At 45.7% G+C, this 27088-nt stretch overlaps 2 protein-coding genes and 1 long non-coding RNA gene across 16 annotated transcripts in view; 2 read left to right on the top strand and 1 right to left on the bottom strand.

Moving 5' to 3' along the window:
* CERS3 (ceramide synthase 3) overlaps nt 1-7562 on the top strand; it is a 46559-nt gene extending 38997 nt beyond the window's left edge. For 2 of the 5 annotated variants that reach the window (XR_016470478.1, XR_016470480.1), the window contains exon 12: nt 7353-7438. Coding sequence is in view for 2 of the 5 variants with exons in the window: in XM_090149105.1 (XP_090005231.1) it covers nt 7353-7484 (132 nt within the window). In the remaining 3 variants the exon portion in view is untranslated. Of the gene's footprint in view, nt 1-402; nt 469-7352 lie in introns of those variants that run through there. The other 3 variants (XM_090149105.1, XM_090149104.1, XR_016470479.1) reach the window with 2 other exon arrangements.
* A 91-nt stretch (nt 7563-7653) lies between these two features.
* On the bottom strand, nt 7654-26085 carry LOC149916300 (uncharacterized). Of its 3 annotated transcripts, none has more exons than XR_016470483.1 (5): nt 25716-26085; nt 21938-22126; nt 19962-20184; nt 12562-15343; nt 7654-8993 (listed from the first exon to the last, which is right to left on the bottom strand). It is a non-coding gene; the product is annotated as an uncharacterized LOC149916300 (long non-coding RNA). The 3 variants fall into 3 exon arrangements; XR_016470484.1 differs by lacking the exon at nt 7654-8993 and adding an exon at nt 22533-22691 and having other exon boundaries at nt 9711-15343; XR_016470482.1 differs by lacking the exon at nt 7654-8993 and having other exon boundaries at nt 9711-15343.
* ADAMTS17 (ADAM metallopeptidase with thrombospondin type 1 motif 17) overlaps nt 22526-27088 on the top strand; it is a 176864-nt gene continuing 172301 nt past the window's right edge. For 4 of the 8 annotated variants that reach the window (XM_090149086.1, XM_090149085.1, XM_090149084.1 and 1 more), the window contains exons 1-2: nt 24484-24662; nt 25215-25561. In XM_090149086.1, the coding sequence (XP_090005212.1) occupies nt 24593-24662; nt 25215-25561 (417 nt within the window). In that variant the 5' untranslated portion in view covers nt 24484-24592. Of the gene's footprint in view, nt 22549-24480; nt 24663-25214; nt 25562-26108; nt 26192-27088 lie in introns of those variants that run through there. The other 4 variants (XM_090149092.1, XM_090149089.1, XM_090149088.1 and 1 more) reach the window with 4 other exon arrangements.

The following is a 27088-nucleotide window of genomic DNA, read 5'->3' as shown; positions in this document are numbered from 1 at the left end:
CTGTGGATTTAAAATTGGAATAATTCAAAAAGCAGTGGGACATTATGACTCACTCAGTACCTCCTGGGCTTTTGACATTATCGTAAAGTCGCATGCACTTGAGTGCAAGGTTTAGTTAGTGGATTTCAATAACACAGCCAGCAGACTTCATTGAAACCACAGAGTACCTGATTAACTGTAAACAGTGATTTATGTCTTCTGATCAGCTGAGGTATCGTAGCTCCAGTCACAGGTGTGGTTTGCTGAGTGACAAGACAAGTGACATTTTTCAAGTTAAATTTACTCCTTCCAAAAAAATCCTGGGCGTGTTCTCTAGCAGTAATTTGTCGTTTTATGAGGCTGCTCTCTTCAATATGTATGAAATTAATGCAATGTTTCATTTGTTTTTCACACATCTTTGAGTTCCCTCTGAAAACTCAAAGTGGAAAACCTGGGGAGTGAGAGTTCCATAAATGAGAGAGATTGAGTTTTGCCTGTGAGATGTTCACTGCAATTAATCTAGAGATTCTGCATCTTCATCACCTAACTGCAGAAAGCAGAGTCCAACAGTGCATCTGAAAATCAGCATTATTTATGTTGCCTGGTGTGTATAAGCTGAAAAGGGAAATATATTTGCCAAGAAAGTATTCCAGGCTGGAAATTTAGAGCAGTTTGCATGAATCCAAATGTATATTGCTTAGTCTCCACAGGAAAGTAAAGGCTTATTAAGTCATATGTCAGCTGAAGTCAAATTAAATATGTTGATCTCAGAGATTCATCAACTTTATAGTATTATTTGTTAGAAAAGTAGCCTCCTTCTATCTATTTGGACTCACTTTTTATTATCTCTCTTGTTTATTATCTCTTTGATTTGAGCCAGTGGTTGCTGACCTTGCTAATAGCTTTCATCTTCATACTGCAGGCTGTTCCCATGTGTGCAGGTGCTGTGGAATTTATTGTTGTTATGTTGAAAAGTCAAGATCCAGGCAGTGTGGTTGTAGATGTCTAAATGAAACTATTCCTGAAGTATGAGATTTAGGGCACTCTGCTTTTAACAAAGCATACATTTAAGAATTGGGAATTTTTGTCTGAAGGAGAAAAGTAAATATTTGAAAATTTACAAATCTAAATTTTACTGAATCAGAGAACATAACGGTCCCAGGGTCAGCTGTGAATTGTTTTTTATATGTCTGTACCTGGCAGAAGAGATCCAGTCAGCTGCATGGAAGTAAATTACACTTAACCTGAAAGGCCCAAATGTATTTCCTGCAGCACTACCACCTCTGTGAGAGACCCTTCCTGCTGTTCACAAGATCCAACAGGCTGCTTGTGGGTTTGGTGCTTATCAGAACCGTGCTGCTGTGGTCTGTGTTTTAACAATAAAAAGGAGGAAAGAGGGCTGTCTTGGCACACATTAATCACATTAGTATTGCCTGTGTAAGGATACGATCTAACTTATCTCAGGTGCAGGGCTGCTCTTAAGGTTGATTTCCAGCGAGCTGACTGACAGCCTGCATTACAGGGTGAGGTCTGTTAGCTGCAGAAGGGATGGATGTCAGCTGGGCTGCACCAAGTCAGCTGGGGTTGTGCTGTGGAGTGAAAAAGTGGTGCACTCAAACAGGTGCAGTTACAGCAGTGTGGATGAGCTCAGGGCAACGCAGCTGTTGGACCTCATGGGGGGTCTCTGCCTCTGCACAGTTTGTTGGCCTGGGGCTGATCTGGCTGCTGGGTGGAGCTATAAGGGCAGAAGCTGGCATTCGTGTTGTGATTTACATGCTATTCACATACAGGATTTTCTATGGAGAAATTGAACATTGGAACATGCTGATAATGTTAGGAATAAAAGCTGTAATCAAGATTTACTGGACATGTTGAAACTTTGTGGCATTTAAAGGTATAGAAATCTAGGATTTCAGTCTGCTGATTAAAATATCACTTGAAATAGTGTAACTGTTCTTTGATTATGATTGTTTTAGGTATTAATGGGAGTCAGAGGGTTTGTAGAGTCAGTGCATGTCTACAGCTAATCTTTTTTTTAACACAATCAGAAAAAAATGAGGACACCAGCGTACCCGGCAGGGCTCCTCCGTGCCAAGTTCTGCATCAAGAAGCAAATGATTGAGTAAAAGGCTCAGGATTTAGTCAATGCCAGTTATTTATTTATTGGTATTTTAAATAATGTTTCTGTCCAGGTACACGTGTATTGCAGGGATTAAGTTTTCACTTTGAGTTGACTTTTGTTTGGTGGCAGGTATTACTGTGCTGAGATTGATGTTGTTCAGAGGGTTTGTCAAAAGTTACTAAGGGATTCCTGATGGCTTTAGCTGTAGCCAGTCCAGGCTGAAAGCATGTCCTTGCCCACTGGTGCCTGAGGTATGGCACAGCAAGCCTTTATCATCCTTCTCTTCCGTTCAGATCTTTAGCTGAACAAGGAGATGAACAAACATTCTCCCCATGGTACTCCCAAGCTACACCATGAATTTATAAAGCAGAGGCTTCGCTATTGCCTTCATAGTGCCAAATTAAGCTATTGCATGCCTCCAAAAAGTATGTGCCTTTGTCAGGGAGAGGCCAGGTTGAAAGCTGGATGGAAAACAATGTAGTAGCTGAACTTCCCTGCAGAAACCTCCTTTGCTCAGATCTGAATGTGCCTCGAAAGCGTGGTAGGTTACCCAGATTCTTCTCCATGGTGCTTCAGTGGGTATGTCTGTTTTGGAGGGTGTCATTCTAGGAACTGTTTGGAAATCGTGACTTGGTGGTCTGTACTACACGACATGAAGCTTACAATGCATTTGCTAGTAAGTGCCCCATCCCCTTCTGAGAACACAGAAGGCATGTTGCTAAGGCTTCCTCACTGTTTGTAGGATCAATCCATGTTGCTACAATATATTTTTGCCTGCTTTTTTATACTGTTTGGCACGTTTTTTTCCTCTGCTCTTAACACTTTTCACTTTAACTACTGAGTAGCAGATCTAAAGCCATGGCTGCATATCTCATCATGCCCATGGACGGAAGTGCCGGGTGCCTCAGCAAAGCAGAGCAGGAGAGAAGGATGGTGTCTGCCCAGTGAGCTTCAGATGTTAGCACCAGCACATGGGAGCACGAAGCTACAATTCTATCTGCCTTCCAGCGCTGCTGTGTCTTTCTCCCAGCATTCTTAGCAGCTGTAGTAGAAAGAGAGCAGTGCCACAAGCTTGTCAGAGGGAAGTGATTTCTGCTTTATTGAGAGATGCTCTTGCAAAGTTAGGAGGAAATTCTTAGTTTAAATGGAGATTTGACCAATGCTCTTCTGCCTACAGGAGGCTGGGAAATAGCCTTGTAAGCTTGCCTCTCTCTTGATTTCAAGCCTTTTTCTTTGGTGATTCCTCTTGGAAGATCCGTTCCCATTCATGTAATAAGATGCAGTGCTAATGGCTTGAATGATGCACATTGTAACAGTAGTGAAATGCAAGAAGCCAAAACTACCTTAGCATGTACGGTTCATTTAACTAAAAGAGGCAGACTGAGCAGCAGGTGGAAGGGTTAAACAAAAGGAAAAAAGATTATAAAAGTTTGCGGCTTTGGCTTCACTACAAATGGCTCTCTTGCAGACTTTATAGCATTAGTGTTGCTTCTCATAAACCTTGAAACCATTCATCCATTTAGAAAGATTAAATTGGTTAGTCATCCAGAACATAAAATATGCACATCCATTTTGTTTGTTACCTCAAACCATTTAAAGTGTAATAAATTCAGTGATGCCATTAAACCAAAGCACTGAGTATTACTGATGGCCTCAGTTGCATTTACAGGTTGCCAGTTCTTGTGTTTCTGATAGTATGTTCATCTGTTGTTGCTCAGGGACAGTAAGCACAGAGTCTTTGTGTTGGAAAACACAGCGGTAACTTACGATGTGAGACTGTCAGAGAAAACATCTTAGTATTAAAGCAAGGGCAAATCCTAGAAATGTTACATATTTCTTCATTCTTAGAAGGTCAGAGGCACAAACTTTATTTTTGGTGTCTTAATATGCTTATAGTGCTATACTACACAGTTTGCAGTGTCAGGTTTATTTGGTTTTGCGGTTACAGATGAAACTACAGAAATGTCAAGTTCTGTTCTGCCATAACTTCTGTTGCATTCCCCTTGTTTAAACAAGCTAGACAGAAACAGCCAGACTCTTCCAAAGCAAGTTTTAAAGGCTCCAGGTCATGAAGCAGGTTTGTGACTGAAGGAAATGCTATTTAGCAGCATTTATTCTCAAGCCATATTAGGATTCAGAACTCTTGCCCTGATAAAAACAAATTTGCTCCATAATGATTGTTTCAGACTACAAAGAAATTCAATTCCTGCTTCTTCAAAATATGTAAGATATTGTCTCAAATGCAAGGATTTCCAGTGTGCTGGAAGCTAATGTTTACATGTTTTTAATTATTACACATTGTGCCTTTTATGATAGCAACCAAGTTGACAATATTAAACCTGGAAAGTAAATCCTATCTGATCTTCCACTTCTATGCTGGGAATACCGGGTCATTCCTATAGAAGACAGCAGTTAGTGTCATATCAGCTATCACTCAAGGTAAAGCAGATTGCCAGTTGTTCTTAAGCACATTCTTGAGTTCCATAAATTCTGCAGGCCACAACAAGGTGCTCAAAATGAGCTATGATCCCAAGAACATCATTGACTCCAAGTCCACTTGCAATGAGCACAAAAGCACTGCTCCCCTTGTTATCCCTTGTGTTTTCTGCCACAGCTGGACAATGCTCGAGGAGATGAGAATACTTGCAGGGAATCCAGCAGATGCTACATCACTGTATACTTTGCTTTGGTTTGCACTTTTACTGAAATGTTTCTGATGGCAAAAAAGTAACTTCCCCCACCCCAGGCATTTGTCTTTAACTGCAAATACAAAACACATAACCAGCGGGAGTAACAGAGGTGATCTGAAAGAGGCAGAACCTCATAAATTGTTTGTGTGAGAAAGGCTGTCTTTCCTTTTCTCTAACTGATGGCATGCCAAGTTTATTTTACAGTACTTACAATAAGATTTGTTTGTTTTGATACCCTTTGTATGTTGTTAGGGAAAAGGCAAAAGAAAAGCTCCAGGAGGTTTATAGTTTCTGATGAGACAGTTGAAGCTTTAATTTTCTTTCTAGTCCTATATGTTTTACTGGACATGTAATATATGGAGGGTTATGAGATTGCAATGGGATGAGTTATTACCGAGCTGTCATTTATTTTTTCTGTATGAATTTGGTGCTTAAGAAAGACCTCCAGACCAGCAGGCTAAGTGAAACTGCTGGTTCATTCAGAGAGCAGATAGAAGGGCAACACTGCTTTCTCCTTTCTGCATCTCATCTCTGACCTTGATGCATTGCTCCAGGAGCAGAAGAGCATGCAGTCTGAGCCTATTTGAGGTTGAGATCCAGATGGATGGCAAGGAAAATAAATTTGTCCATGGAGCAGTGGTCTGCAGTGTAGCTGTAGCCGGACAGCACATTTCCAAGGCAGCCCCACAGACAAGCCACGGCCGCTTTGCTTGGATGCCAGATGGAACGGAAGATTTAAATATCACAATGGACCAACATTTCAGACAGCTTGCAGTCTCTGCAAGAACTGACATACCTGTCAGATTCAGCACATGGCTCTAGAGGCTCTGTGATGAAAAAAAGCCTTGGATCTTCCTTCAGCAGACAGCACCACAGGGCGAATACCCTGCAGTCCTCAGTATGTGAATGCTGACACCACCAATAGCTGGCTGTTAGTCTTTGGGAATTTCCATTAACAGGCAGGTACCCTGGTGTTAATGCTTAGATTGTGAGTCACAGTGTGAGGGGCCAGGGTCTGATCCTCGGCTACTTGGAAACTCCTGACTTTAAATGAGAAGTTATCTATTAAATCATGAGATGCTGGGGAGGGGAAGACTGTGATTACCCATATCTTCCAATTCAAGAACTAGAGGGCTTTGTGTGAGACTATCAGCTGCTAAACTCAAAACCAACAAAAGGAACAGTGCATTCTATGTGTGTCTTTTTTCCCCTGGAGTTTTGTGTGTGTTCAAACACTGCACTGAATCTAGGAGACATGAGTCAAGTCATGAGAAGAGGCCACCAGTGGTGGCTGCTAAACATAGGAAACTGTGGGAGATGGGGCAGATTTCATAAGTGCCTGCCTTGTTCCTGCTCTCGGTCACGCACAGGTGAAGGGTGCATTTATTTGACTTATAGAATCTTTACCTTTACCTGGAGGCAGCGGAGCACTTATCACTCCTCCCATGAGGCAAGCAGTGCTCTTCTGAGCTTGTTTCAGGGAGTTTGTTTTAAATGCCAAAGCCTTGATTGTTTGGACCAAAGTCCTGAACATACTGTAAGATCTTATGATATAGTAGAAAATGAGAAATAAGGGAGAGGAATGGGACATTTTATGTACCATGCAAATTGCACAGAATTACTTTACTCAAGGGCAGGCTGCCTCTGGCCTCCCTTTCATCCCTGCTAGTGAAACAACCATCCTCTCCTCCCTGGCAGTTCCCTTAGCAGGATGATATGTCAAAGATGTATATGTATATCCAAAGCTGTATAGAGACGTGGCTTTCCCTTTACAAATACTGGTATGATATATACAGCATTTTAGGGTCAGTAAGTCTCTCTGAGTGACGTTAATACCAGGAGATGCTGGCACAACCAGCTACTGTTTAGTTTACACCTGTCAGAAGCAGGCAGCCTCTGAACTACTGTGTTTGAGTGAGACTATTCATTATATTTAGCTTTTATGCAACACTCTTTTCATCTTTCCCACACTTCACGATTGTTAATTAATCCCACAGCACCCAGGGATTACTAGTAATGCTTTACAAGGGAAAGCAAAAACAAGCAGGAAGAGGTCAAATGGCTGAGCCAGGCCCACAGTGGTAATTTTGTCTGAAGAACTTTAGGTTCTGAGAGATTAAATTGGTGTTAGCTGGCCTGTCCTTGAGTGTCACACTCCATCTTCTTGGGAGGTGGCCTGGGGGGGCAATTTTGCTAGGCTCATTGAGAACTCCCTTTCATTTGTTTCCTCTCACACATTATTTTCTGAAGAAATTGAGGAGTTTTGTCTTCACTGGATGAGGGGAATTTCCAAGAAGGCAGAATGCCTCATTTTTTAAATCTCCTCTGCACTGTCTCTTCATCTTAAAATTATAAATGGGAGCTCCTGACTAATGAAGCTAACTGACTGCTTTTGCAAAGTCATCGTAAAGATCCAGACACGCAGTTCGTATTTTAGAAAGTAACTTGCTTGTGTGGCACACACAGGCCTTTTGATTGCACTAGTAGCAATCTGGCTAAAACTTATCTGACAGTAAATACTGCAAATATAGAATATGCTCATGGTGCTTTCTTCTCCATAGGACTTGAAAGATGACCGGAGTGATGAAGAAGAAGAAGATTCTGTTACAGATAATGAAGAAGAGTCCACAAAGAACGGCAATAAGAATGGCTGTGGGTCAGGCAAACATCTCCTTACCAGCAGTCAGCACTAGCCCCCTCCTGCCTCACTTCCTGCAGTGATTTCTACTCTGTTTTTAACCCAACTTATGGGATAAAACTTAAGTCAACATGCTTAGGAGACACTGTGATTGATTTATTGTTGGCTACCGGGCCTGGAAAAAAGCCCAGTATACGGGGAGGGGAAAATTGCATAAGATGACAAAATGTGTTAATGACCCACTTTCTGAATCATTGCTTAGCATTTGGAAAGGTGCTTGGACACAGACTGCTCCACTCTCACAGTGCTCTACAAGGTGAAAGTGTCAGATGGTTTAGCGTCCCATTGATTTTAACTGTTTTTCAATCTGATCATCAATTTCATCAAGAAGTTTCATTCATAGGTGCTTCACGGGAGGTGCCTAGTGTGAACTCCATCAGGAGACAGAGTTACTCAACGCGGGGAAAAAATGACAGTGGTGTAGGTTGACTAACATTGTAGTCTTTACTTCTCAGTTTAAAATCTCATTAAAATGGCTATTTTTTATGAGTTTGATCTTGTTTTCTGGAGGCCGATGGAAGCTAACGTGGAGGAATTCAAGAAATTTGCTTCTGAAGAGTTCGCTTTACTGTACAAGTGTGGGTTATCTCTAGAGATTGCTGTATGTAGTTCAAATCCTGTATGAAGAGATTTTCCAGTTTTGAAATGTACCAGTGAAGAAAATCACACAGCAGTTCTCCCCTGAGCTCCAAGTTTCACAAATGTCTTTCATCACAGCCATCCTGGATATACGCCCGATGTTAAACAGAATGTGCAGAGAGAAGGGAAAGGTAGTGAATGAAAATTGGGTCTTCTCACAGCTTCTTTTGTACTTATTTGCTTGCAGCATGGCTGAACACCTGAGATCTCAACACATTGACAGCCCAGAAGATTAAGGATTATTCTGTCCTGTTTCGTGTAAGTTTGTCTCACAGTGACATCAGATGACTGTCTTGGAGCAAGTCTGTTTTGTGGCTGCTGTGCATTCACTGCATGTATCTGGTCACTGGGACAGTGTGGGCCTAGCAAGAAATGTCACATCATCAGTGCAGTGTATTCATTTGATTTCAGGATCTGTGTGTCCATCTCTGCCCTTCTGGAAAATAGTGAATCGCATCAGCTGAGCCAAACTTGGATGTATGTGGCTGAGATAGCATCATTAGTCTGTGAGAAGTGTAAGAACAGAGGATGGCATATCGGTTCCCCTTACCACACACACTTCATCAGTTTGCACTTTTGTTCTAGTGCTGGTGCAGAGTTTTTAGACCCAGGGCTTTACAAGGAGATCCATGTTCCTTTAAACAGTGGTACCTGATGCATTTGGCTTACCAGATCCTAATTGATTTGTCACAAGTTTTAAAGGTGAGAAGATCTTGTGGTTCTACAGTAGCTGAGACCATCTGGTGGACTAAATCCAGTAGCTTGTGAGACCGGGGGGACCACAGCTGAAACATCCTCAGTGCAGAGCCATCGGTTTGAAAAGGCTCCTTTCCCCTTAAGGGCTGCTCAGCAGGAACTTGGTGACCTACAGGAAGCACAATATGAGCGACTTCTTTGCCAAGGAGATCTTGAGAAAATGGGGATATAATTCAGCAAGTGAAGCATTTGTAAGAATTGGAAATGTTAGGGATCTCAGATATGAAGAAAAAAGTTTTTTTCTGAACAGTTGCAAGAAACTGTAGGAGTGCTTTGTTAGAGAGGCTTGCAGTTTGAAAATATCTCTTGAGGTGCTGAACTAGGCTGTGTTTAAGTTTTTACTTACATTTTGGACAATGTACTCCCCAAATCTTTGTGTTTACCACAAAGGCAATTACACCAAGAAAGGAGTATGGCCACAGCTTCTGAGAAGGACTGGAGATGAGCAGTAGTGGGAAGGGACTCCTGTGCCAGCGCTTGTAGATAAGCAGTGCTGCTCATGTGGAGCAGGCAAAATTCCCTCAGTAGTTGTTGCATAGCATTGTGCTTCCTTACACAGCTGTAGAGAATACCTTAAATACTGCAGTGTGGATTTATTGGAAGCCTAAGTACTTATTACATCATCTAAAGCAACCGGTAAATTTGGCAGGGTCACAGCTGCTTATCGGGACCTGTTTATGGCATACATGAAAAGAAATGGCCTTTCCTAAAAAAGAAAAAAAAAAAAAAAGTAGAAATCCAATGTCTTGGAGGATTTACACTCCCTTTAAAAGCAGTGGAGACAACGATGCTTTCCACAAGACACAACGGGATTCTGGGAGGTGGCCAGGATATTATCATTTGATTTTGATGCCAGAAAGCTTTCCTACTATGAATAGGAAAGGAATTCAGGGAAGGAAACACGAAGAATGGTGCTGTCACAGGAGCGAGCCTCTGAACAACTACTGAATTTTAAACTGGAATTTATAGTCTCTTTGAGGCCAAATCTTGCCCCTCTTACTCAGACAAGTCTCCCACTGAAGCCAATTAGCTCTACTGGAGTTTAGCCTAGATAAAATTTTGGATTGCAGACATGCAACGTAATTACATTTGTTTTAAACCTATTTGAAATTAGGGTCTTACAGGGAGAGTAAAAGGCAGATAAATTCCTTTAAACTTAAAATGTTGAGGCATGTTTTGAGTGAGTATGGAAAAATATGAAAGCAAATAATGTCTGGAAGGCAAAGATTATGAGTGCAGTAAACAACCAAAAAACTATATGGCATTGCATCTAGGGGTACGGGAAGTAGGAAGGTCATGGAATTCTATCCCAGGGAGTTAATCTCCTGGCCAACCAAATTGTTAGCATGAACCACCAGGTACTGCAGATAAATACAGAAATGGGAGCAGTTTGTCATGGTTGGACAGGACACGTGTCCTGTGCTAACATCAGATTTATTGTTCCTGAAATTACACAGGTATAATTTTCTGCTGTTTGCTGATAGAAATTCAGAAACAAGAAGCTGAGATAATGGAAAATAGTTCACACTAATCAACTAAAGAAATTAATGCCTTGATGCTTATATTTTCAATCAATTCAATGCCCTTAACATCCTTTGAAAATATTACTGCCTCAATAAACAAGTGCAAAATGATGGGAGGTAATGCACAGCAACAGGAGATGACAGAGACTCACACATCGTTCTGATCATTTCACAAAGTGAGTCCTGGCTTAATGCTTTGCACTGTGCATTTGAGTTTGCCATGTCTCTTTGACCATGCCAAAATATTTATGATAGAATTATAGACTAGAAAATAAAGTTCTAGCCCATCAGTATTAGCAGAAACACCTCTGTTCCATTTAATTCCTCTAACTTTTGTTTTGGGATTCCTGTCAGTGTTTACTATGCTGCCTCTCTGCTTGTTTACTGTACAGATTTACCAAGCTGCTCTGAATTTGATTTACAAATCTCCCTTACTCCACCGAACTCATTTTGTCAATTAGTATCATTCAGTATAGTTACCTTAATGTCACTGAATTTGCCCAGTCACTTTTTTTTTTACATATAAAACCTTTTTGTTAAAGCAGATGTCTGTATGGGGATTTCCTTGCTTTCCCTGCTCTGCAGTGTCCTCTCTGCTTTCCGTTCCCTCCTAGCATTCTTGTCAGTGCCCAGTTAGGAATTTCCTTTTCTCTCAAGTTTTTTCCATAGGCCAGGAAAGGCTTTCCAACCACTTCTGTAGGAAGAATCTTGCTCCTGAGCAGGCCTGGCAAGCAGCTGGACAATCCACCCAACCACTTCTTAAGGAGTAACAGTGACTGTTAAATGAGCTTTCTGACCTGGCAGGTCAGAGATTAAGAGCAAGTTTACAGGATATACAGCAAGTCAAGCTTCCTTCCCACAGGGTAAATTGGACAAGCGTCTTATAGCACAGATAGAGGCATTTACTAAATAATGTTTTAATTACAGGTAAATTTGAGAATTCTTTTTTTGGACAATTCACAGATGGAGAGGAGGCAAATCTAATGGCTACGTCATTGTTTTTATCATTCAAGATTTATGCTTCAACAAACGTACTTGACGGTGATCTTGTGTGCAGTAGAAGCTACTCTACTCTCTCTACAATGCCAGCATTTTTATATCATTACTCATTTTCTTGTTTTTCTGCACAGTAGGACTGATTTTGAATTTATGTGTATTTGAGAAATATAGAGATAAATGCAGACATGACCAGAATCTTTTTTGCTCCTTATGTTCATACACAGTTTGAGGTGCTATCACTAAGTTGGACTGCATTGGGACCACTGCCCAAATGCCTGGTTGGAAGCACATTTCAGATAACTCAGCCATGGACCTGAAAAAAGCAGAAAAGCTCTACTGAAAGCAGGGAGCTGTGATGATTAGTGTCAGCTGTTCCGTATTTCTTGTTCTTGCCATTTCTGTCTCCCTCATTGGAAAGATCAGAGGTTCTGACTTGCCATCTCTTCCCATGCCTCTCTTTGCAGACAAACATAAGGGAAGGGAAGGTGTTTCAACCCAAATAATGAACTGTGGCAGAATACTTTGGATTTATTATTATTTATCTGAATTCTTTTTTTTTAAGCTTACGAGTAAGAACAAAGTAGATAGAAATCAAATCAAGCAGAGATCTGTGAGTTTTGGCTACAAGCAACTTGCAAACTGTGAATAAAAATAATAATAATAAAAAAAATCTTGCTGATTTAGAAAGAAAAACACCATCTCCACAGGCACTTCCCCCAGCTGTGGGCTAGAAGAACAACAGATAATCAGCAGGCAGAAATGAAGGTCCATGCTGAGGATAAGAACACAGCCTGGTTGTAAAAAAGCCAAAGAGAGGTGGTTTGATGGCTGATAGTTACCCAAGAGCTGGGGAGCCTTTCAACATGGAACAGCAAATGAGCCAAGAATGCATCTCTGAGCTGATTTCATTGGTCATGTTCAAAATCACTGAAAATGTCTGTTCTCATTTTCCAGTAAGTTTTATAGGCTCCCTCCTGCTCTCTCTCTGCTATGAGCCAAGCTTTTGTTTCTTGCCTGTAGGGTTTGAGATTTGGCTGCCCAAGGTGAGGACCTAGCAGCCAGAAGATAAACACCTCTGATTTGACAGAGGCCAGATGGGACATCTGTATTTCCACTGAAAGAATGATTTCTATTTATGAAAATAACAAAACCTACCTATTGTCTGTGCTTTAGAGGACAGAGAATAACCAATGTGTATCAGACAGCAAAGTGGCACATGACTGACCAGCATCTTAGCAAGGGAGTTGATCTTTCCTTCTGAAAGAGAAGAAATGTCAGCAGAGGGTTTGGCCAACTCATCACATAAGCTTCTCTTACCATAGGAATGAAAAATTCATTTAAAGGCTGCTTTCTCCAGCTCTTAGTGGAGAACATTTTCTCACTGTCTCCATATTTCTGCACGATGTTACTTCTGGTTTACAGAAATTACCAAACATGGTCAGAGCAGTTGACACCCATTTCTGAGAGCAGCCAGTGCCAAAAACTTGAGAGGTGATTACAAAGCTAGCAGCCCAGGGAAATCATTCTCCCACTTTGCTATTAAGCAGAGGTAGGTTTGTGTTCTGAAACACATTTGGAAGGAGGAAGGATGTTACCATAAAGTTATAGCTCAGATGTTCTTGTTGCTCACACATGCAAAACCAGCTGCAGGATTAGGCATACCTTGGGTGAGGAACTTGGAGCATTTCTTTGGATACCCACTGCCCATCTTGTGTTTGCCATCCTGTTTTTGTTTACATGCATGGCTGCTTAACCCAGCAGAGGTTTTTTCATGCCGCATCTCTGCTCTAACCTTGTAGTAGAAGCAGTGTAAAGCCAAAGTAGCATGTCTGCTGAGGTGTAAGCTATTTGGAATATCACACAAGAGAAAGCTTTACAAAGTGCTGGGATATAACAGGGAAGAGGGGAAATCATTGGCCAAAAAGTAGGGCTCCTGAAGGAAAAAGAACAGTCTCACTTTCCATCCTGTCATCCACACGTTAAGATCATAAGCGACAGAAAGAAGGTAAAAGCCCTGACATTAATCCCTTCTCAGAGAACAGGATTCTCAGTCAAGGAAATGGAGGGGATCAAAGTAGCGTAATCTTCACCATGGCTGACTACAGAGAACTTTCAGCAGGGCTCTGAGAGTTTATTTAATTGGAGCATCCTCTGTAGGATTACTTCAGGTCTCTCGTTTAGCAGAAGATAAGGTTGAAGGCGCAGGTCTAAGCTTCAACATACGATTCTGCAAATGCAAAGTCATAACAATCCATGTAGGATAATGTTGTTGATACTCCAATGGTCTGAAGATTTATGAAAATATCTTCTATTTACTCAGCTGGAAACAATCCTGTTCTTCTGGAGTTTTGTTACCCCATAAAGCATTCAGAGGAGACCCCATAATCATTTCAAAGTCAGAAACATTAAGTGGAATAACAAGGATAAACCCTATTCGCTTTGACTTTGAAGCACAAGAAACATGTCCCTGTAGCCATAGAATATTACTGTGCTTTGAGCTGGGGTGGGAAGAAGCAGATCTCACACAGTTGTTTCAGGTGGTAGAAAGTCCATATTTCTCCTAACACAAAAGAACCTGGATTAAAGATAAGTTAAAATTGAGCAGTGAAATAGATTACTAAATTCCCACTGAAGTTTACAGGGGCCTTTCCCTTTGAAGCAGATGAGAAAAGGATCCAGACTTCTAGGGACTGGATGAAATGATAATGGCAGCATGGCACTGCCATACAGCAATAACTGCATTCTCCAGACAGCAGGGCACGATCTCAGTGTCTCCCCTTTTGTAGCCCAGGGTAAAACTGTCTCCAGGAAGTAAAACCTTCTGTCTGCATGACGCTCACCTGAACACAGCTTTGCCTTTGCCTCTGCCCAAACCAGGCATGTACATCTTGAAAGGCATCCTTGGAAAAGTAGTGCCTTTCCATTTAACCAGGAACTTCACTTTCAGCAAGCAATCTGCCTCCTGTCCTACTGCAGTGTTCAAAATCTCAAAAAGACTGAGTTGCTGATGCTAAAGCCTGCAATCTGAGGCCCAGTTTTCCAGGAAGAGGCAAATGATGAGCTTTGGTTATCATAATCACCTTGGTGCTTGTGTGAGTGAGCGAGAGGGCTGCTGAGCCAGAGGAGAAGGAGCAAAGACAGAGAAAAATGGCTGGGGCAGCACAGCAGCAGTTAAAACACAGAACTGACATTACTAATAATCACAAAGCAAAGAAATAACAAAGTTGGAGTTAAAAAAAAGTCTTTGACTCTACAACAAAGTCTCTGCAGCCAGGATATCTTCTTTTCCCTAAGCAGTAGGGGTTTCACTGATGAATTCCAATGCAGAAGCAGGGGCAGCAGGATTTGGGAAACCTGGGCAGACAGCTTTCCTGTTCAAACAGTCCTTAGAAGGTTCCTAGTAAGCGAGTGAGGGTCCACAGAGGGATTCAGCAGAGGTTGGGCCTCGACAGCCACAAGTCAAGGCCAGCAGGCTGTGGCAGTGATCCCCCTGGTTCATCTCCACTTACTGGACTCTGGTTTCTTCATTTTACACCTTTTGCTGCCTGCTGTGGGAATGAGTGCTCCTCTATATCGTTGCATGATAGAACCGTAAGTGCTAGTGCGAAATACACAGCAAATACCACTGTTGGTCTCCAGTCTGTGACAGACAGTACAGGGAGCAGGAGAAAATACCTCAGGTATAGGATGTAGATATGTCTCAGGCCTTCTTCCTGGTTCCTGGCTCATAGCTTCCTTCAAAAAACCCAGAGCAGCACTGCTGGTCTCTGCAGGTTGCACATAGGGACGAGAAAGCAACACTGAGTGCATATACCACTAGAAACACGTGTTGGGTTACCTGGTTATTGCTGGAAGGGCCCACGAGGTGGCAATAGCAGGACACTGCTCCCTGCTCAGACGCGGCTCCGCCGTAGCTTTTTTGTCCGCCTTTTCGCCCCTGAAACAACAGAGATTTTGTTAAAGTTTGGGGTGCAAAAACGTTACTTGCAGCTGCCAGTTTCTACTCGGTCAGTCTCACACTGCGACACAAGTGCCTGGTACATCGCTAGTAAGCAAGCTCTACAAAATTTACTGAAAGCGTTTGGTGCCAGTATGGAGGACTGGTGAGCTGGTGCCCGAGGACTGGCATGTACGTGGCTGTCACCAGTACAGCTTTGACCAGATGTGCAGAGCCATCATGCTGACTTCTCTAGCAGCAGAACTGTATCCGGAAATAGGAAGGAAGGATCTTTAATCATTGCTCCTTTGCTGCTTGTATTTTTCTGTACTATTTAGACTACTAATTTGTCAAGACACAGAGCTAGCAACTGCCCATGAATAAAGCCCCAGGCTCACCTGGATCTTTAATGCCTGCAATGCAAATAAGGCTGATAAAACTCCCAGGTGATGAGGGTTATTCTGACATCCCCTCTCAGGAGGCCGAAGGTCCACCTCAAGTATATAAAGGATTTTCCTTGCTAACAATAAAGCAAAGGTCTAAGGGTAGAAGGGTTTGGGTCAGGCTTGGTAATATGAAAGGCAAGGCATGGTGGGATGGCACCTTTCAAACAAAAGGGGATGGAAACTGAGGAGCTGTGATGTATTGTATCCCTTAAATCCCATATAGTCAGAGCAAGCCAAGGATTTGGGAATGCCTCGAAATGGCTTTCTGTAAGAAAACCTACCCACCAACTTTTACAAGGGCAGAAGGACAAGCTGCTTTGCTGCTGCCTGTGTGCTGGAAAAGACAAGGTATGTGACAGGGTGCTGAGTGAATGAGAGCTGTATCACTCTGACAGATATGCTGTACAGAAGCATGGACTGAACATTCAGTTTGGTAGTCCAAGAGCAGTACCTTAAAACACTTCCAGAACCACCACAGTGCACTGTCAGGAAGCATTGCTGAAAAGTGCAGCCTGTAGGAAGCTGGTCCCAGACTTGCTTAGAGTAAATAAGGAGTGTGTCATCCCAGGTTGAAGTAGTCACTATGCAGTGTCAAATGCTGAACTGAAATTGTGCTTTTTATTAAATACAGAGCAGAGAGAAAAGATAAGTCAGACCAAAATCTAAGAGCTGTAGGAGTTATCCCCCAAGCACTATTATCAGAGTACACCTCAGGGTCTGTATCTCCTCCTTTACCACTGTTGTAGAAGTTTTCCTCCACTGCTAGGAAGAAACTTTGGGCTAGGGCTCAATAGCAGGTGTGATGAAGAACCTAGTGGCTGTGCTAAGCCTGGCTGAAATGGCCCACTGAGCCAAGCAAACAGCCTGTGTGCAGCCACACTTGCCTCAACTGTAAGCAGGAAAATGGGATCTGTTGGGATAAACAATCGTCTTTAATCCTTTTCAACACAACTTTCTGGTTAGGCTGTGCTCAGCTATAGCTGCACAGAGAGCTGGGAGCTGATTTGTTTTGACGGGAATGAAGCATTTTCCCAAGATCTCTCAGCGCGTGGTTGTGCTCAAACACTGTAGATGGCAGCCTCCCTGGTTCCCACCTGACCCCATCTCTTCCCCAGGCTTCTCTGTCAGAGCTGGAAGGTAGCTGGGTTTCACTTTGTCCCAGCAGAGACTGAAGTGTCAAGGTTGCCTGCTCAGTACATGCTGCCTATGGAGGTTTGCCAGGTGCTGGTACACAGCTGCTTGCAGTTTTTTCCATCACAGCTCACAGATGGCGCTAGGACTCCTAATTGCCACCAGGTTGACCAAAACACATCTCCTCTCAGTCCTTGTAGGAGTCTAGCTACTATTGCCCTAGAATGCTTCCAAATTTTTTGCCTTTATGAACAAATAATTGCAACCAAGCTGAAGTCAATTGTCAGCTCTGCTGGCAAAGAGGATCTAGCGTCAGAGAAGGATCTTGATTTTGTTCTTGGTTCACTGTATGACTTTGCAAGTGATAACAATTTTGGCCGGAAATGGTCTGAGATGAGGTACTGGTAGTTGTTGATTAAAAAGAAGGATGTGTCTCAGACTACAGAAGGGTTGCTCCCTTGCACTGGCCCTCTGACTAGTTCTTAGCTAACAGACTCTCGAGCAGACTTTGCTGGTGTGGGCAATCAGATTTCCTTGCTTGCTGTGTATAAAGAGAGCTCTTGCTGGCACTGGAATGGTCTCGGCACATCACGCCTGCCCTGCTCCTTTGCCTCATCAGAATAAGGATGTTTCTGTTGCTTCAGGTCACTTTGGGAGCCCAAAACATAGGACTTTTTCCAAGTATATGCTTATGGTGAAGTGATCCCTTGGACAGACAACAAATAAATACGTGACAGTAGTTGACCAAAAGCCACAGTTTGCATCTCCAGACTGTGGAGCATGTACTAAAGGCTGTGAGATGGCGTGCTGGAAGCTCTCTGGCCAGGTTGTCTACAGATCCCTCCCTGCTGGCAGTGCTTGTCTTTCTGGGACAGTGCTAGGGAATTTGCTGATATGATTGAGGGTGATGGAGAGGGAGCACAGGGGCTGACTTGTGGGGAACTGCAGAAGAGCCAAGTCTGGAGAGAACACAGGCAAAATTGTCCTGCTGATTTTGTTCTTAAAGCATAGCTCCAAGCTGCTGGAGGTATTAGGCTGTGAACTCTGCACTACTTCTGAGAGCAGTGTTGCAGTGATGCTCGTGCACTGCTCTGTACCCAAAATGGGAGTAGTTAAGAAAACTTGCACTGACATGGGTTCATTCCAGTAAGGAAAATTAACACAATGCTGATGCGTTGTTTGTCCCATCACCACTCATACATGTGAAGGGCCCTGAGAGCAACTTGAATATGAGATAGAAAAAGAAGATGACAGACATCAAGAGCAGTGATAACATGAGCACATGGGGTTGGGATTGTTTCAATTCCACAAGAGAGGAGAGGTGATTTACGAGCCAAGGCTGCGGGGATGGTGGAGCTTGTCCTTCCTCACCTCTGTGCCACCATCAAGTAGTGTTTGTGCTTGAAGGATGTTGTCTTGGCACACCTCACTGGTTCATATCCTGCTGTTCTTCTGCAGCCCTGGTGACTGCAAAACAGGAGCAGGGGAAAGTGCCTCCAAGGCTGGAGGCTCCTGCCTGTGACCCACCTCGGTGCCCCCACCACAGCGCTTGTTGACGGCCCCTGACTGCTGGTAATCCCTGCTCATGGGGATATTGAGTTTTCTGTTTGCTTTGTAAGTGTAACTGGCCAAGACGCTGTGAAAGGAGGAGAGAGTGCTCTAGGGAGAGGTGTTAAAGAAATAGGAAAACATTATTTAAGAATGTTCTAAGTTGACAGTTTCCCTTATTAGTACTTTCATGATGGAAAGAAGCCACTTTAAATCTGTGCAGTTGCTCTGAGCCACCACATCCAGGTCCCTGTACACATGCACACAGATGGCAGTACCAAGCCCTTGGCATCACCTCTATTTGTCTTCCAAACCATGCACTGCCTTCTTGAGTTACAAATCTCCTCTGGCTTCTTGCTCTTCCTACAAGGGAAATGTGGAGAATGAAGAACCTCATATGAAATATTTATTCTGAGGGGTAGTCGGTGTCCAAGGCAGGCGTTGGGCAGGAAGGGAGATATCTGAGAAGGAGAACACCAGCTATGGATGTAACCAGCTGAAGGACAACCAGGAAAAGAAGATGGAATCTGCATGAGTGTCTGCTGTTGTCAACTCTAAGCATGCAGAACATCTCTCTACACAAACACACACACGCACAAAAGAAATCACAGCAATTTTGGAGAAAAGTTGTTTAAAATAATCCTGTTGTTGGGACCCTCCTCATTTGTTCCTGGCCAATGACCTGTAGGCTTCTTGCAGCTCATGTTTCCTAGCCTGTTACGGAGTCAAACACAGTGTGATAACAGTTAAATGAGAAATAAGAGTCATGACTGTGGGAGCCAAGGCCTGGAGAGGAAAAAACCCAAACAAACCATAAAACTGAACAAAAGAAAGTGCCAGCTATTCCCATGTTCCTGATAACATCAACTGAGGTGGCAACACTGGACTTCATTAAAAGCATTGCTGAACTTTAGGGTCAGGCTCAAAAACTGACAGCTCTTTCCTTTGTCCATTTGTTCCTGCATGCCTGGGGGGTGACGTGTGGCTGATTATTATTTCCTGGGTGATGACTATCTGTATGCCGATCTCAGATACCAAGCAGGCCCTGGACTAGCCTTGTCTCCATGTTTCAAAATCCCAGCGTGGTCTGTGTGGAGGTGGTGGTACACTTACATTTCCACTCTCCTTACATAAAGTGGTTCCTGCCCTGGAGGGAGCAGATTTTCCAACATCCTGCAGGTGTGTTACTTGATTGGGAGAACATTTTTTTAATTTTTTTCTTGCCTTTTCTCACCCACAGTGGCATGTGAGCAATGTGATTTTCTGTTCCTGACACTGTTGTGCCCTGATCCCTCAAATGTCTGTACCAAGGCAACAAGATGTTGCAGGGGGTCTTTTGCAGGCAGTAGTGGCACCAATGCTGTACTTGAGACAGGTGTACGTCAACAAAAGCAAACTCTCTCTGATAAAAGGGAACCTTTGCCAGGCTGCGTATCTTCCTCAAGCTCCATCCTAGAGGAAAGAAAGGGCCAGGACAGCTGTCACAAATTTACCTTAACTGAAGCAGGCTGTGTTCTCCTGAGCGTACACAAGTGTCAGAGGCTCAGCTGTCCCTGGTCATCTCCACCGTCAGTCACTTCATTCTGCTCCTTATCCCCAGGAGCTCAGGAATGGGCTGCCATTTTCAACTGGATTCAGTAAACGAGTCCCAGAGGGATTTTTCTTGCATAAGTTCAGCAGATTTCATGCAGTGGAAGAGCCTCTGCTGAGGACTACCTGAATAGTAATACACAGTGGAGAATTTGCATGAGGGAGCACACCATTAAACACCCTCTGTCCAGGGAAGAAACTTTGATTAAACCTCTAGCTGACTGTGAAAAACTGATCTGTAGGAAACCTATTTTTTTTTTTACAGGAACCATACAGCTACCTTATTTATTTATTTGATTGTTTTAGGTAATAAAATAGCTTTTCTCAATTCCTAGTTGTCGTTAAACTCTTTTTTATCTGTAGGGCATTGACATAAATAATAGCAGCAGCCATTAAACCTGTGTCTGATCAGCCTGGCCAGATTCTGCAACAACAGGGCTGGTGCAGCAGGAAAGGAAAACACTTCTGCCCAAAGGTTGCAGCAAGGTGAGGAGCTGCAGGGAGAGTGGGGAAGTCATCAGAGTGTACTGGGCAGGAAAGCATTGCCTGCAAGGCCATCATTGCCCCTCCAGACCAGGACAAGAAGGGTTTAGAGAGGGGTGCCTGGAGAGAAGGCTGAATAACAGCCAAGTTAACCCTTCACATGCTGGCATTTTCCAGGCAGTGAGCCAAATGACTGCTCAGGAAGATGTATATAACACATGTCTGCAGTCTCCAAAGGGTTATTAACTGTGCAATAATGGCCATGAAACTTGGCTTCCTTGAAATACATTTAAAATTGCAAAAAAATAAAACATTCGCTTTAGAGGGGGACAGGGTTTGTTTCCTAGAAACTGTGGGGCCAAATCCACTCTCTGATGTTGAAAGGAGGTGGATTCCCTCCACAAAAAAGAGTTGGGGACAGAGAAGGAATGCAGCCATTTCCACAGGACTATAGCTGCCTCCCACCACATGCATTATTGTTATCAATAACAGTTTCAAGACATTTCTGAAAAGCCCATGGTGCTAAATTAATAAAGAAGGTCAGTGTCTCAGTGGGGCTTTGGGATTTGAATTCAATAAAACCACTGCTGCTCCTAAGACAATTTCCTCTTTTGTTGCATGGGTACCTTTGCAGGGATTTGTCCCTCTCTCCTGGTTCCAGCCTTTGCCAACAGCAAGGTCTGCCTGTGATATTGCACCTGTTGCAGCCCCGTGGGCCCCTGCCCAGAGGCTCTGCATCTTTGTGATGCTCTGTGAAGACCAGTTCTACACTAGCATGGTCTGTGCTGGCCAGCTCAGCCACTGAGTCCTTCCATGCCGTGTGTTACACACTTCTTTTTATTAGTGACCCTCTTCCCCCACACTGTTAAATTAATTCTTTCTGTGCATTATTATTTTGGCAGAGGTGTTTGGAAGGTGGGAGAAAGAATCTACTAAATGCTTAAGCAAATTTACGACCCCCCACTCAAACCTTTTTGAGGAAAAAGACATGGCATTGAATTTGGTCCCTTAGCAAATGAAGACAGCTGGTGGTCTGCATTTAAACATGGCTGTTTGGGGCTCAGGCCAGGTTTGGCAGCTCACAAATCAGATTGCCTCTTGGTTCTCAGGAGTGGAGAATTGCCACGAGTGGAAGAGATGAGGGGAAGTTGCCTATAGCTGCTGTGCCAACATGGGCTCTAGCCTTGCAGGGAGGCACTGAAGTTGTTGGTTCAGGAGAGAATTCAGTTTCTGAGGCTTTAATGTTATGTTACATTATTGGCATGTGGCAAGGCAGTGGTGTTCTCTCATTTGGATGGGTTCTGAGCCAGTCCTTTTGCTTTGGTAACTTATTTCACGCTAGAGCATAGACTGTGTCTTAAAAGAGGCAGGAAAACACAGAGCTATTAAATCTCACCTGGTCTCACATTAAAAAAGTGAATTGAAGACATGGGTCCTGGCTTTGCTCAGATTTTGTCTGCTGGGAACTGGCTGCAGATACTCAGTTTCACTCTTAGTGCTGACCACAGGCAATGTCCTCCCAGTGCTGCTGTGCTGGCAAAATGCGTATTCTTATGATTCCTTTTGCCTGGGACTGCCACAATGCCTGGAAGAGAGAAAATGGTGTTGACTTTCCTGTCTTTTGGACACTGCATGCAGCTAAGTATCTGGTAACATGATAAATATGCTGTGGTCACTTCTCCTGCAAGGCAACATAAGAAAGACATCCTGAGCAGAATTAGAAAACCAAACCTTTTTTCCAGAACATGAAAAGATAAAATTGACAAAAAAGGGGCTGTTAGTTCAGACTGGTAGCTTTTGTCAGTGCAGCAGAAATGCTAAGTCATGGCCTGAAACAGTGATTGGGCACCTGGTGGGAAGGCAGGGCCAACCCAGGGGAGCTCAGGTGCATGCAGTGCAATGCAATGCAGCTGAGTGACCAGAAGGGGTGGAGCCAGGATTCACCCCGTTCCAGACTCATTTAAGGGTTGGAGGTGGAGATCTGTGCATACCTGAGACCTTCTGAAGGTAAGTAACTTCTTTCCTTTGTTTCTGCATCTTATGGCTGTTGTATTTGAGCAACTCCTTACTTGCTGCAGCTTAGGACCTTGTTACTCTGCTGTCATTGCTGCATTTGCCATTGTATTACAGTCAGCCTGAAGTCTCTAGACCTATGCAAATGAGAAAATGCATGATCCTAGATGTATGAGGTCCTACCTGTTGACTACTGTACAGATAGGGCACCTGGCTGCAAAGGCTCTGATATCTGGAGGGGTATGGATGGGTATGACAGATACCAGCTATAAAGATAAGTGAAACTCATCTGAGCTGAGAAACGGTAGATTTGGCTCAGTGAAGAGGGAGGCCAAGTGTGTGTGATGGCCTGTACTTTGTTTCTTTTTTTTTTTTTTTTTTTTTTGTTTGCCTTGTTGCAGTTTGGCTCTGAGCTAGTGACTAGAGAGAGCCATGATTTGAGTGGAAGTCTTAGCTGGCAATACAGCCAAGATCATTCTAAATCACCATTTCTTTGTCCTCCCCTTCACTTTGCACTAATGCAACTGTTTACAGAGCTTCTTCCCCGGCCCTTTTCCTAGTTTCAAATAGCCTTCATCTTAGGACTACCCCCAGCTGCCTGTCCTCACAGGGATGAACATTGGACAATGCTTGTGCAAGAACTGCACTGAGACCTGCCAGAGTCGTTCACACTCCTTTAAGGGTCTTCCTTTGAATTATTCTATGAATTCAGTAAAGAAGCTGCAGATTTGCAAAAGTTTGAGCTCTAGGATGCTGCTCTGCTTGGCCACAGCAGCTTAAAGCTGCTAATGCACTGTCTTTACTGCTTGCTATGACTCAGCCACGCCGGGAGCACAAGACCACCAAACACAATAGAAATCTTTGTCTTGCTGGAAATTGCCCTCCTGCCTTCAGCAGCCCTTGAGCCAGACTTACTCTTAACTTCTGGGCTGCTGAGGACATGAAGGCAGAATCATCAGGTGGGAAGGAGCTCTTAAGGGTGCCAGATCTTGAAGAGATGAGAAATGGCTGCATGTGGGCTGTGTGTGCCCTGCAAGTGGAATGGTAAGAGCAGGTAGCTGCTGCCTCCTTCTCCACAGTGCCCTCTTGAACAGCCCATCCTCCCCACTTTAAATCTCTTTTAAAAATAACTTTGGGATCTCCTGACACTTGTATGGGTTTTTCATTGTTATTGTTCTTTTCCTCAGTGTGATAATGTTTCTAGGTGTACACAAGATCATTGCACAGGACAAGAGGGCATGGCCTTGAAGTTGTACCTGGGGAGGTTCAGGTCCTTAGGAGTGGTGAGACACTGGGACAGGAATCACCACCTTTGGAGGTGTTTAATGAAGATGTATCTGGTTTAGGGACATGGTTTAGTGGGCAATATTGGTGGTAGGTGGATGGCTGAACTAGATGATCTTAGAGCTCTTTTCCAACTTTAATGTTACTGTGATTTTGTGATTCCCATCTCACCTTCTTTCTTTTTTTTTTTTTTCCTTGGTCTTTTGAGAAATAAAGAAGGGATCAGGACTGGAGGTGGTGGGAAAGGCTGTAGAAAATGGCGGAATGAATGAATTTATCAAGAGAGCTGCTGCACAGCAGCGTCAGGCTTCTTTTGGCAGCGAACGATAGGGCATGCGGATAGCGCAGCAGCGCTCACCGCTCAGCCGGGCTCTGTCAGCTGTTCCAAGCCCCGCTCGGGGGTCCCAGGCGGTCCCACGGACACCCGGGAGGCAGCGGCCGCGCTGCAGCTCCGCGTCGGGCCGGGGCAGGAAAGGGCGCCCCCCGCCGGCCGCCCTCACCCACGTGCACCCTTCCCCGCACCGCCCAGCGCCTTCAGCGCGCGGCCAATGGGCGGGCGGCGGGCGGGGCGCTGAGGGGGGCGCGAGCCAATGAGCGCGCGGGGCCGCGGAGGGGGCGTGCCCGGGCGCCCACCACGCTGGGGCTGTCGGCGGCGCTGATTACTTTTTCCGAGGGCGGGCAGGGCTCACTCCGGCCCGGGCCGCCGCCGCCTCCTCCTCCGCCGCTCCGCGCTGGGCCCCGTCGCTGCCATAAAATGTTTGACGGCTGCCTCCTGCCTCTCGTGTTTCCCTGCCTGCTGCTTTGGGGACTGGACGCCGGCACAGGTAGCGCTTCTCTCCTTCGCATCCCCGTCCCCGGAGGCGCTGACAGCCCCCGCACCGGGCGGCCGCCCGCAGGCACGGGGCGCGCGGCGGATCCCCTGCGTGGCCGCGGTCCCGCTCTGCAGCACGGATCGCTCCAGGCTCTGCGTTTTCTTTTCCTGTCCTCTCGCTGCTGCTGTAACGTTTCATGTGGAAAGCTGCTGACTGTCCTTGGCTGCGGCTCCGGCTTGCTCTGCTTTTCCCCTTCTCCCTGCAGATTTTTATTGGGATTGGTGAAATGCGATGCTTGTGTCTGAGCTATATATTTTTTTAATGATACAAGTAGCTTGAGCGTTTGCTTTATTCCTCTCTTCCATGCGCGTTTTCTTGTCCCTCGTGTGTGTACATGTATATATACAGGGGGAGAATTAATTCCTCCCGCTGGCTCCCCGACTTCCAGTCCGTGGGGAGCGCAGCAGAGCGGGGCTGGGAGGTCCGGGGCCGCGGAGCGCCGTCCGCCCCGTCGGGCCGCGGGCGCTGAGCCTCTCCTCTCTTCTCTCTCCTTCTCGCCTGCAGCCGGCGGAGCGGAGCTGGAAGTGGTGATCCCGGAGCGAGTGGCGCTGGAGAGGATCCACCTGCTGCCTCCCGCCGGGAGAGGGGACCGCGGCGGAGCCCGGCGCCGTCGGGAGCTGCTGCGGCCGCGGGAGGCGGCGGGAGAGGCCGTGCTGCTCCGCCTGCCCGCCGCCGGCACCGAGCTCTACGTGCTCCTCCGCCGCGACCTGCGCTTCCTCGCCCGGGGCTTCGCGGTGGAGCATCGGCGCGGGGAGGAGCGGCGGCCCCCGGCGGAGCGGCTCTGCTTCTACACGGGACGCGTGTTGAACCGCAGCGACTCCTTCGCCTCCCTCAGCACCTGCGCCGGGCTGGTACTGCCGCCCCGCCCCCGCTCTGACGGACCTCGGCCCCGCTTCTCCCCCCGCCCCTCCGCTGACCCCGCGGGTTTTCCTGCCGGCACCGACCCGTCTCCCCCCTCCCGCTCCCACCCCCGCGGATGCGCGAGCTTCCGCGCCGGCTCCTCACCTCAGCGCCGCTTCCCCGCGTGCCGCTCCCGTGCCCTGTGCGCGTCCCGTGCGGAGCCCCGCCGTCCCCGCGGCCGTTTTCCTGTCAGCTCCGCTCGGGAGCCGCCCGGCCTCGCGGAGGCGGGAAACGTCTCGCGCGTCGCCTCAGCCGCAGGCGCCTTTCCTCCCAGACCAGCTGAAGGATCCCCGTCAGGGCTCTCCGTCGGCCCCCAGCGGGGCTTGAGGAGTGTCCTGACCGGTGTCACGCCATTTTGCGGGTCGGTGGGCACGGTTTGTCACCTGCCTGCCTTCTCGTCTCCTCCGGGATCCCCACAGGGTCAAACCCTCCGCGGTGCGTTTCCCGCCTCAGGCGGCCTCGCAGCGCCTGGGATCCCCGTGAGGTGAGGCGATCCCGTGCGGGACAGCCTTTGTGTGCCTCGGGGAAACGAAGGTTCAGATGCTCGGGATGGCGGCTGGTTGGTGGCTCCCGGTCTTGAGGTGTGTGTTTGAGCTCTGGGATCCCTGCTGGAGATGGCTGCTTAAACTGCTTTGCGGTGGGAAACGCTTGGAGCGCTGAGGGCTGGAGCCTTCGCTTCTGAACCGTTTGAGGGCGCTGTGCCTCAGGTTTAAAGGAGGAAAAAAAAAAAACAAAAACGTGGCTTCGAGGTGGTAGAGTGGCACAATAAACTGAGCTGAGCACCGCTGAGGGCTTCCTCAGGGTTCGGAGCGGCTCTGCTTCAGGCTTGGAGTCAGCGACAGCTCTGCGCTTCTGTCGCTTGTCTCGTTATTCCCGGCCACCGAGCGCTGCCAGTGCGACCTGCTCTAAAAGAGCTACAAAACACACGGACAGAAGGAGCCTTTTTGGAAAGAGGGATGTGGTTGTAGGCACGGTATTGACTGCCTGAGATCAGGGGATGGAGCAGGGCGAGTGAAAAGGATTGGCAGTGCTCCCAGCAGGAAAGTTGAGAAAGGGAACAAAACTGGTCAGTCTTTGTTCGTTGCACCTCAAAAATGTGCTGCGACACTGCGATATCTGCTTGTGTAATGAATTCTAAGCAATGAGTAAATTGACGTGGCTGAGCGAATTGATGTAACTTGGGATCAGAAAGTGGCTACTGTCAAAGCTGCTTGTTTGTGGCACTGCTGGGGGCCAAGATCAGTACTGCCATCTGTGTAAGGGGTGATGCTGGTAAAGCTCTGCTCGCCTTTGCCTCTGAATCTGGTCCTGGGAGCACTGAGAGTGATATGAGCAGATGCACTGAGAGAGAGATGTCTCTGCATGTTGAGGCTCCTTGCCAGTTGCAGGAATCTATTCGTTTGCTCTTCATTCAGGTAATCACCAGGAATGAAAAAAGTGATCGGAGCAGATGTGTGGTACATACCTGCTAGCCAAGG

Source organism: Phasianus colchicus, chromosome 12 (assembly GCF_987193195.1).
Source record: "Phasianus colchicus chromosome 12, bPhaCol1.hap1.1, whole genome shotgun sequence".
Taxonomy (NCBI): Eukaryota; Metazoa; Chordata; class Aves; order Galliformes; family Phasianidae; genus Phasianus; species Phasianus colchicus.
The sequence above is the reverse complement of the archived record's forward strand: the minus strand, read 5'-3'. Positions and strand labels throughout refer to the sequence as shown.